Raw genomic sequence first — 10,737 nt, forward strand, 5'->3', positions numbered from 1 at the left:
CACTTCACTTATCATGCTGCTTCTACTGCTTTTCAGCGACTCACACGTCTTCAGCAGCTTCATCACTCGTTGGCAAAACTTGCAGCAGTTTCCGACGCGTCAGGCACCTCGCTCGACTCCGAACGTCTTCACCATAGCACTTTCTTAGCAGACGCGTTGTTCCAGCGCCAGCAGACGCATATTTCGGCCATCATGACCCGGTTGTGTCGACTCGGAAAGCCAAAACCTGCACCTCGCGCCTAAAAATCTAACAGAAGCTGCGCTAAAATCTGCTCTATATGCTGTGGTTCAACTTGCTCACTATCGTCCACCATAGCTTCCATCTGAGCGCGGCGGAAGGCCTCCACCACAAAGAGCCGCAACATTTCGGCGCTGAGCTTCACGGCGTCTGCGTGGATTTTGCGAACCCGGGACGCGGCGGCCGCTGCACTGACTAACGGGGCGGAGTCCAGTAGATCATCCTCCTCACTGCTGTCGCTTGCCACGGTCTCGGCCGCGCTTGCTGCGTTGGCCACCCACGCGGACTGGAAGAGCTGCTCCACCAACGCCGGTTTGAAGGTCGGAGGCGCCATATTGCAATTGTGTAGGGCACACGAAAATGTGTCACGCAGAACCTCAACCACGCTTCACGAATGAGTCATTCACTCAAGGCTGCACAGATCAATCTCCTCCTAGACCCCCAACCTATTTAAGTGCAAGAAGAGGAGATGACGCAGACACGCAAGCACGTTCTGGTTATCGGCTCGGTGAATGCCGACATCGTCGTGGAGATCAGTCGCCTACCCGTGCGCGGTGAAACATTATCCGCATCCAAGGCGGATACCGGCAAGTTCTTTCCGGGTGGCAAGGGCAGCAACCAGGCTGCTGCAGCAGGCAAGATCATCGGCTCCAATCACCCGACGCTGTGCGCAAAGTTCGCTGGCCAATTTGGCAACGACACGCACGGAGAGGCACTCCAGACAGCACTGCAAGGCTCTGATGTGGACACAGCGCTGGCTGGGCACCCAGCCTGTCCGTCAGGTCAGGCATTTGTGTTCGTCTACCCGGACGGCGACAACTCAATCGTTATCGTGGGTGGTGCCAACCGGGCGTGGCCTGAAGAGCTGCCAGCCCCATTAACGGACGCCATCAAGTCGGCGGCTATCATTTTGCTGCAGTGCGAAATTCCTGAGCGCATCAACGCGTTGGTGGCCAAAACTGCTGCGGAGACCAACGTACCTGTCATGTGGGACACTGGAGGTGACGATACTCTGATCCCGGCTGACTTGCTGCCATTGTTGACGTACGTTTGCCCCAACGAGACGGAGCTGGCACGTTTGACCAAACGCGAGGTGAACAACACCGACGATGCCATAGCCGCCGCGCGGTATCTGCAGGAGCAGGGTGCTAAGAACGTGCTGGTCTCCTTGGGCTCAGACGGATCTGTGTTTATTCCTGTTGATAGCTCGGAAGTAGTGGTGCACCAGAAGTGCTTCAAGGTGGAGAAGGTGGTTGACACGACGGGTGCAGGAGACTGCTACCGTGGAGCGTTTGCCGTTGCTTTTGCTGAAGGCCGAGAGGTGCAGGATTGTATGGCTCGCGCTGCTGCTGCCAGCGCTCTTTGCGTGCAACGTGCTGGCGCACTCCCTAGTCTGCCGACTGGTGACGAGGTCGTGGCTTTTCTCAATGAGAACGGTTTGTAGAGCACCGCGAAGAAGTGCTAGTTTTCGTGTTGGACTAGATTTCTAAACACTCACGCGTTAGTTATCAGCTCCTTGCAACTTATTTTGAAGTTGTTTCATCATCATCTTTCATTTGACCATTGTTTTTGCCCCCGCGTAGATCAACTACAGTAGTAGGAGGTCACAAGCTATACAGTGTATCTGACGCGTGGTAATCTGGCTAGCCCTGAGGCTTGTTCAGAGTGATTGAAGTTTGCAATAGTGCAGGTGATAGACCTCCTTGAAGCTTCAAGTCCCTCGTCATACTCCTCATTAAAAGACTATCTAGCTCGAACGCAAGTAGCCACACTTTAAGTTCCAGGCAAGAAAGTATCCCCCCAACATGACGCAGATTCGCCGCCACATCCTCGTCGTCGGCTCGGTAGGAGCAGATATCGTGGTGGAAGTGAACCGTATGCCAGCTCGCGGTGAGACGTTATCTGCCAGCAAGCCCGACACGGGTAACGTTTACCCCGGTGGCAAAGGCGACAACCAAGCCGCTACAATTGCCAAGCTTATTGGACCCGATCACCCGACCTTAATCGCTAAGATGGCTTGCCAGTTTGGCAATGACACGGAAAAAGGATCAAGGGTACACTTGAATCTGTGGGCGTGGACACGACGCTGTGCACGCAGGCAACATGTTTATCGGGTCTGGCGTTTGTGTTCGTCTATCCTGACGGAGACAACTCGATCGTGATCGTAAGTGGGGCTAACTCGGCTTGGCCAGAGGAGCTTCCAACTGCCTTGATCGACGCCATCAAGAATGCGGCCATTGTGCTCGTTCAATGCGAAATCCCTGTTCGCGTTAACGCGCTGGAAGCGAAAGCTGCTGCTAAAAGTACCGTGCCTATCATGTGGGACACTGGAGGTGACGACTATCCTATTCCAGAGGAATGTTCTTCCCTTGCTGACTTTCGTGTGCCCGAACGAAACGGAGCTCGCACGCCTAACGACACGTGGAGTGAATAATGTCGAGGATGCAATTGAAGCCTCCCGATTCCTACAGGACCAAGGCGCAAAGGATGTGTTGGTGACACTCGGATCGGATGGATCCGTATTCGTCCCTGCTGATGGATCAAAGGTGCTTCGACAAAGTGCATTTAAGGTTGACAATGTGGTGGATACAACAGGTGCTGGCGACTGCTACCGTGGGGCATTTGTAGTTGCGTTTGCTGAGGGTCGTGCGTTGCAGGACTGCATGCTTCGGGCTTCTGCTGCGAGTGCCTTGTGTGTGCAGCATGCTGGTGCGTTACCTAGTTTACCATTGACTGATGAGGTTGTAGCATTTCTCAAGGTGAATGGGTTAGAGTAGCATTAAGCACTCGAACTAAATCGCGAATAAATGTTTTTTTCATCGTTTCTCCACCCAACATTGCATCTTCTTAATCATTTGGTAGATTTGACGATGTCCGCTCCATGCTTGTCGAAAGTTTTCTATTTAGCGCGCTTCGAGTCTACCCTCCACCGCCATGTTCAATTGTGGGATTTGGTGCTCCCCGATTTGATCGATCTGAAAGTCGCTACTATCCAACCAAAGAGCTTTTCTCTGCTAGATACTCGACGTGTCACGCAAATCTGTCCTCCCGCCCCGATATTTACAATTTCGCTTGCAATGACTTCCGACAAACCAGTTTACGTGACTCTCCCTCTTACAGGGTGGATATCCGATTCTTGTGCGTCATGGATCCCCATTTCAATCCGTAGACCAGTCGAGCACGCTTTGTCTTTGTTTCATGGCGTGGATGGAATGTGGGAATGTGGTTGTGCAGCTTTTTCAGCCACTGGGCACTGAGCAAGTGCATTTGCAGAACTCCACCGCCTCCTTTATAATCAAGAAGGCGAGCTGGAAGGCATCGCCAGCAGTGGGGGTCTCACATCCACGGAACTGTGCGAGTGATCCGCGAATAATATCTTTATGTATATCGTTGGCTCGACGCATGATGGGGCCATCCTCGAAACCCCGCAGATGTGTAGACGACTGTGAAGACAAACACTGGGTTATCTACACGTAGTGGTGGACTGCGTCCTGAGGCTGCATGCACCATTGCTAGTCTGGGATCCGACATGTACTCGTCTGGCACATAGCGACGGCGAGACTGAAAGAACACACTCCTGGCTACCCTCTCACCACGATATACATTACTGTGCCGGAGTTGTTAAAACAGCAACGTGATTACGCCAATAAGCATACTCGGCATGTGTATCTCGAAATGGCTAAGCAATAATTTTAGAGATACGACCTGATACTGAAGCATGCACACAATCATATCGACAAACAGGCAAACGTACAGTGATGGTTTGTGTTTTGAGTAGCGTACATGATGCCTTTTATGCGCTTGTAGAGCGGTGACAATGCAACAGATCCACCGATGCTCTCGTGATTGCGACCATCACACCTGGGACTGATACCACATACATCATGCAAAAGTCTGCAGCATGTTGCCACTGATGAGGATCCGATACGACTGGTGGTTGATTCACAAACTAAAGACACCGTGATGAGACCATGGATCCACTTGCTACATGTACAAGACCTCGCCGCTTCATGTTGTCTAGTGGGGCCACGGTCAATGCTATTGCGAGCGAGTCTTGGCAGCTCAACGGTCATCGGTAGCATCCAGAGCGAGCATCCTAGTAGCGCTGTGTTCCCCAGTACAGTGGTGCACGAGAGCAATGGCGACGTCATGGCGGACGACTGAGCCCCTCCTAACAGGCCTAGAGCGTCGTCATGTTCAGCCTCACTATTAGGTTTCACGTCGATCAATGAACCGGACAGGAACGCGTCCAAAAAGAAGACACCGCGGAAGAACGACCAAAGCCACGAGCAAGAAGGAGTAGACGATGATGAAGCGCACAGCGGATTAGCACAGTAGTGAACTCTAGCGGCAATAAAGCAGGATGCCATGCTCGACGCAAGTAGCGAGACTGCGTACAGCAAACCCCACAGTGCAGCTAGAATGTCAAGCGTTGCCCGGATTAATCTGGAGCTCAGTATGGCCCAAGTTGAAGTAATGAACCTGGACTTGGAAAACTTATGACCTATTTAATAATTGTGTCACTGGCACTAACCATTGTGGCGACGGTGTTGACATTGCCAACTTAGCGCTTCGCTAATAGCAAAGCAGATGATGTTACGTTATTCGTAAATGGTATCCCCAGATTCTTTCCAGGCATGAATGCACTCAAAAGCCCGGCGCGATGAACTCTGTAGGTGGACGGCTCTTTAAATCCGCCCTTTAATTACCGCTAAATGTGAACGTTTTGTTCGTCCACAAGGCACAAGGTTCGCAAGGATTCATTTCGAAGTAAATCGAGAGCACAGCAATACTCTATCCATTCGAGACACCAAACGACTCTGAGCCACTTTACTCACGAAGGCAGCACAAGGCCAAACAATCCATATCCGAAGCCTTGAGAGTGTCCACAGATAAGAGTGCTACAGAACGCGAATGCAAGTTTTCGTCAGCTTCAGATTTATTGAGAGATCCACAGCCGGCACTTAAAAAGATTTTGTTCGAAGGGAAGTCGTCTACTGTTCATTTGCCATTCGGGTGGTTTGTTGGTGAATTTCAAAGTTGCGACGCTTCTGATCTGATTTAATACTACACGAATGCGTCGAAACTGCTGTCTCCTTTCACTAGATCCCGTATCAAGATGTACAACCATGACATTTGGATGTACAACCATGACATTTGAAGTGCACCACTGACTCCAAAGAGATTTTCGTTGGTGTGGAGAAACTGTTCCGCTATAATTTACCACGTGCTCTAAACGAACGGCACAGCTGTGCTGCACACCCAGGCTACCCGGCATAGTGAACATTGCGCTTGCTGCAATCAAATGGTACATGTATAGTAGGGGCTACCAAATGGTACACTTACCGGTAAGTAAGAGAGAAGTCTGTTTGAATCATTCCGAAACTTGCTCCATTATGAAGATTTCTGCGTCCGGTTTAATATCGATTTTTGTAGTTTTGCCGACAGCTCGAAGCATGTTCCGATTCAGTTGTTTCAACAACCTCGTGGTAGACCGAGTCGATCCCATCGTGAACCCTGGCGAGGCTGCTGGTCACTTGCACGCTATCAGCGGTGGAAATGGCTTCAGCATGGATGCCGACGGCGCAGCCATGAAGGCATCCACGTGCGCTTCATGCCCCATCGGTGCCGGCTTAAGCGCTTACTGGGTCCCTCAACTTTATGTCAAGTTCAAGAATGGCACTGGATTTGATCTCACCAGATCGTCTACTAACAACCACGTCCGACGAAAGACGAAAACATTATCGCATTCCCCGATGGCCTCAAGATGCTCGCGGGCAACCCAAAGCTGCGTGAGAAGGGAGATTCCATCGAAGAAAAAGCTATAACGTGGGTATGCATTGACTACGACAACCCGCATCCGGAGCAACAAGGCATTCCCAACTTTAAGTACCCCAATGGCCTGCGCGGACAAGTTAACTTTCCCATGTGCTGGAACGGCATCGATCTAGACTCGCCTGACCACAAGTCTCATTTGTCTTACGCTTCAGAACTAGATGGCGGAAATTGCCCGAAGGGCTGGAAGAAAATGGTCAAGATCTTCTATGAGGCCTTCTACAACGTTGCTCAGTACGATGACTAATGGGATGGAGATCAGCACCCCTTTGTGCTTGCTAACGGCGATCGCACGGGCTTTGGTTTCCACGGTGGCTTCCTCAACGGATGGGATGTCGACGTCCTTCAGGCTGCTGTGGATTCAGTGCGCTGAAAAGAACTACTTTAATTCAGGCGAATGTGCCCCTCTTTCTGCCTCTTTCAGTGACATTGCATCCGAAATGCGGTGCACCACCCAGCCACAGATCGTTGAGGGGTATCATGACCGTGGTGAAGCTCCCTGGTAACAACATTTGATGGTGAAGTTGAATCCTGGTAGCAACCAAGCAGCTTCGTTCTCGAATTCGACATCGTCTTCGGGATCTAGCCATTCAGCCGAGACCAGCACCGATTTAGATGATGCCGTCGCAGGTGAACTACTTCAATCGAAGCTGCCAGCTATAAAAGCAAGCTGACCAAGTACCGCCGTTGATAACGTGTTCCATTCTTTGATGTTTGTGTTATACAAGTAATACTGTAATATTACGTCATATTAAATCAAAAGTGAATCAAAGCATTCGTCATACTATGCAACAACCATCAAAGCGCCAACCAGATCGAAAGCTCCCTTCGCGTCAGGCATGGCACTGTAGCTCATCTATCGACTAAGTGCCCCAGCAAAAGGTCATTTTTCTAATTGACACGACTAGAAGAGCACCATGCCTTCCTATCGCCGCATTCAAGTGCACACGTACTCGACTGACTTCACTAAGGCGCCAGAGATTGTCGTTGAGCCAGAATTACCAACCGCTGGCCCCGGGAACGTTGTCGTGGAGAACCGTTTCCTGGGCATCAATGCTACAGACGTGAACATCACGAGCGGCGGCTACGGACGCACCACACTCCCTGTAAAATGTGGCCTGGAAGCAGGTCCGTAGCAGCGACTGTAGCCCTCGACTTTGAATGTCTTTAGCTAAATCTTTGGTGAGTTTTTCGTCTATAGCGGGAGTTGTTGTTGACGTGGGTCAAAGTGTGAGCCATATCAAGGTCGGAGACAACGTCGCCTACTCGTGTAAGTTTGCTTGCTACATGCACAATGTCAACGTCCAGTGGTCTTACTTCTTGTGTCATTTCCAGCCATCGGGGCCTTCTCCGAGTATCTTGAAGTTTCTGCCACGAAGATAATCAAATCTCCCGAGCTGTCGCCCGCTCGGTAGGAGAGAATGCGTCCTACTAGGAGTCCTAAAGTGTGACGGGGTCACACAGCACCTTGCGCTAGAGGAAGTTATCTTCCGAGAGTATACAAACTCTCGGTGAACGGCAGTTCACAGGTCCCCTCTTTAATTAAAGAGAGCGGAGTGACCTAAATAAGGTAGATTGTAAACTGAGTATATTTATAGGTAGGTTAAGTTTGAGGTTAATACAAACTATCAGTTACCTATAGAAATGCAATGTCATTTAACCAATGGTTGGTTTTGAATGACCTTGGTACCTTGTACCAAATATCCCGGAGTATGACATGTCATACTCCTGAAGTGTGAAGTGTCACACTTCATGTAACCAGGGTACACTTAGTGCTACGTACCCCGTTACATCCTCCCCCACTTAGGTTCGGTTTACCGACCAATCAGAATGAAGAGATGTTCGTCACAAACTCTCATTCTCAAAGTCGAAAACCATCGACTCGGCCGCGCGAGCGCGGCGGAGGCTCACTTCACAGTTAGAGCCTCGAGCAGCAACCTGTGCGCTCTTCGTCAAGGTCTCCACTTCGACCGTTAACATGCCTCGTGGCACTGCTAAGAGCGGTGCTAAGACACGCTCCAAGGCTGCAGCCGGTAAGGCGCAGGCCAAGAGCACTAAGCCTCACGGCAAAGGCTCTGCACTTAAGGAGGCTACTCAGGTGGCCTCCGAGGCGATCGGATCCTCGGGTGACGCGGCTGCGGACAAGCGCGCAAGCAGGCGCCGCAGTCCGTCGCCCTCGTCTTCAGACAATCGTCCGAACCCTCGGTTCGTAGAACGTGAGTTCAACTCGGGCAGTGAAGACGATGCCGAGTCCGAGAACACGCACGATGCTCTGTGGGAGGGCACAGCTCAGTGCCCAGTGTGTACAAAGATGACAGCGTGCAGTCGCTCGCTAGTGATCAAGGTGATCACAGTCCCAGAACGTCTGTGCGCTCTGAGAGTCCGGCCGTCAAGGAGGGTATTGGCCTCCCGAGGAGAGCTCTGGGGCTGACCTCTTCTTAGCGCTTCTCGTCGCTCCTCGTGGCCTTGTGGGCGGCCACACTTCTAGGGGCATCTACGAACGTGCCCTTGTTCAGAAAGAACAGTTGCTCGTTGACAACTTGGAAGCTGCTCGGTGTGTGCTTCTCGCGCCACACCGCATTCCCCTTAAGGACTTCACGACTTGTCGTAAGAAGCCCGAGACCCGGGGTGGTCTCTATCCTGTTTGGGGATACCCCTGGGTTATGCCCGAGAGCTGTCCCACGTGGAGTTCTTGTGAGGGCATGTTCTGGGCGTTTGGTGGAGACTCTCAAGTACTCGCCCACGGAGTTATGGGAACTCCATGAAGATCAGCAGCTGTCCCACATCCTGGACCAGCGTGATCTTCGTGTGAGGTTTGCCCACTTGATCAGCAAGCGTATGCTGCCAAGGGACATCCTGAAGCGCGCGGCTTCTAGCGCTCACGATGAGCGCGGGTACGGTATGTATTCATCATCCGTACCCCGTTCGGGCAAGAAGCCCCGGACTACTTATGAAGCTGCCGCCGCTTCTGTTCCTAGATTGCGACAGCCTTCGGGCAGTCAATCAGGAGCCGTTCAATCGGCTCCCACGAGTTCTCGGAGTGGGCATAACCCCTCCACTTCACGAGGAGCTGTCGCTTCCCGCGACACCGTTGCTCCTGGAGGATCCGCTCCACGTGGAAGTGGACTTCTCCATTCCGGTCAAGCAGGGGCGGAGGTGCCCTCGTACGAGTACGAGTACTCGGCGCCTCCCGAGAGCCACTCTCGTTCGAGTGCTCCGACTGCGGGTCCGACACGGGACCCTGAGGTTGACCGCCTCCGTCAACGTCTCCTCGTGCTTGAGATTGCACTTGGCCTTGGGACTGGCGGTAATGCTGCCGCCCAGGCCGGGAATCAGAGCGAGCTCGCTCGTCTTGCGGGTCGCCTGGACCTGGTGGAGCGAGAGGTCGCGAGCCTGCACCTGCGGGTGGACCGCCGGGCCTCTTCGTCCGATCTGGACGAGGCCTTTCGCATGCTCCGACGGATCGAGGCTTTGTTGCCACGTCCGGAGCCGCCTGCGGCACACTCCCAGACGTACGCGTATGGTGCGTACCCGGCGTACTCAGCGTACTCGGCGTATGGCGCCGGGGTCCGTTTGTATGGAGCCCCTCCGGCGTACGGTCTTGACCGCAGCCTTGCCGTCCCGACCGAGGCTTGGGTGCCTGCTCCAACGCCCTCGTCGACGACTGTGACCGGCCCTCGCTTCGAGGAGCTGGGTCAAGGGGGGTCTGCGAGTCAGCAACCCCCTGCGGGTCAAAGTACCGCTTAAGACGTCCGACATAGAACGTCGGGTGCGTCGTCATTGACTTTGGAAGGTCGATGGTGTACGACGCACCATGTCTGGCCAGGACTGCAAAAGGTCCGATGAAGCGGTGCTTCAGCTTGTTGCTGCCGACAGAGCTAACAGTGTCTAGAGGTAGGTTCCTCGTGTCTAGTAACACTAAGTCACCAATCTCAAATATACTTAAGTTTCCTCTTCCTTGTTTGTCCGAGTACTCCTTTTGTTTATCTTGGGCCGCTGCCATGGCATCGCGGACCCTGCTGACAATGTTCAGCTTGGTATCCATAAAGGATTCCACCTGTTTCCGCAGCGAAACTGGCCTCACATCCGAGACCTGGGAGGAAAGGGCTTTCCGAGCCTCTCCCCCACTTAGAATAGAGGAGTCAGTGTTTCCTCGAAGAGTGAGAGGCACTCTGGGGTGGCGGAAGCCGTTCAAGTAGAACGGCGTGAACCCCGTGGACGCGTGCACCGCGTTGTTGAGCGCAAACTCAACAACTGGAAGCTGCGTCGACCACGTACGTGGCGCTGCCGCGCACACACTGCGCAGAGTGTCCTCGAGCACTCGATTGACGCGCTCTGTTTGGCCGTCTGTCTGCGGATGATCCGCAGTGGACATCTGCAGACGAGTTCCCAGTAAAGGGAACAGCGTTTCCAAAACGCAGAATGAACCGCGGGTCGTGGTCCGAGACAATCGTCTCCGGAAACCAGGGATAGTGAAACACGGCGTGGAGAAAAAACTGCGGTTTTGTCCCCCGTCACGGGCGAGAAACTGGAGAAGAAGGAACAACTTCTCAGGCAAATAGCAACAGCAAAATCCGGGGATGCGAGACGATTGGTTGCGAGCCAAGTAAGAAGTTGAGATCGTTAGCTTCCAGAAGCTGCAGAACGGGCATCTCTGTTATTAG

The 10,737-nt window shown here is 52.7% G+C and overlaps 5 protein-coding genes across 5 annotated transcripts; 4 read left to right on the plus strand and 1 right to left on the minus strand.

The window, feature by feature from the left end:
- Positions 1–239: 239 nt before the first annotated feature.
- PITG_03918 (uncharacterized protein) lies at positions 240–572 on the minus strand (the record flags this gene model as incomplete). Its single annotated transcript, XM_002906906.1, has 1 exon — positions 240–572. The coding sequence occupies one exon, from the start codon at positions 570–572 to the stop codon at positions 240–242; it is 333 nt and encodes a 110-aa protein (XP_002906952.1).
- An 88-nt stretch (positions 573–660) lies between these two features.
- Positions 661–1,764, plus strand: PITG_03919 (ribokinase, putative; the record flags this gene model as incomplete). The annotated part of the gene is made up of 1 exon (XM_002906907.1): positions 661–1,764. The coding sequence occupies one exon, from the start codon at positions 708–710 to the stop codon at positions 1,680–1,682; it is 975 nt and encodes a 324-aa protein (XP_002906953.1).
- Positions 1,765–2,043: 279 nt separating this feature from the next.
- Positions 2,044–3,015, plus strand: PITG_03920 (ribokinase, putative; the record flags this gene model as incomplete). The annotated part of the gene is made up of 3 exons (XM_002906908.1): positions 2,044–2,261; positions 2,408–2,507; positions 2,593–3,015. 3 exons carry the CDS (start codon positions 2,044–2,046, stop codon positions 3,013–3,015), a joined length of 741 nt encoding a protein of 246 aa, XP_002906954.1.
- Positions 3,016–4,273: 1,258 nt separating this feature from the next.
- PITG_03921 (uncharacterized protein) lies at positions 4,274–4,576 on the plus strand (the record flags this gene model as incomplete). Its single annotated transcript, XM_002906909.1, has 2 exons — positions 4,274–4,355; positions 4,452–4,576. The coding sequence occupies 2 exons, from the start codon at positions 4,274–4,276 to the stop codon at positions 4,574–4,576; spliced, it is 207 nt and encodes a 68-aa protein (XP_002906955.1).
- Positions 4,577–5,694: 1,118 nt separating this feature from the next.
- Positions 5,695–6,320, plus strand: PITG_03922 (uncharacterized protein; the record flags this gene model as incomplete). The annotated part of the gene is made up of 2 exons (XM_002906910.1): positions 5,695–5,958; positions 6,027–6,320. 2 exons carry the CDS (start codon positions 5,695–5,697, stop codon positions 6,318–6,320), a joined length of 558 nt encoding a protein of 185 aa, XP_002906956.1.
- Positions 6,321–10,737: the final 4,417 nt, after the last annotated feature.

Source organism: Phytophthora infestans, genomic scaffold (genome assembly GCF_000142945.1).
Source record: "Phytophthora infestans T30-4 supercont1.4 genomic scaffold, whole genome shotgun sequence".
In the NCBI taxonomy this organism is placed as follows: domain Eukaryota; phylum Oomycota; class Peronosporomycetes; order Peronosporales; family Peronosporaceae; genus Phytophthora; species Phytophthora infestans.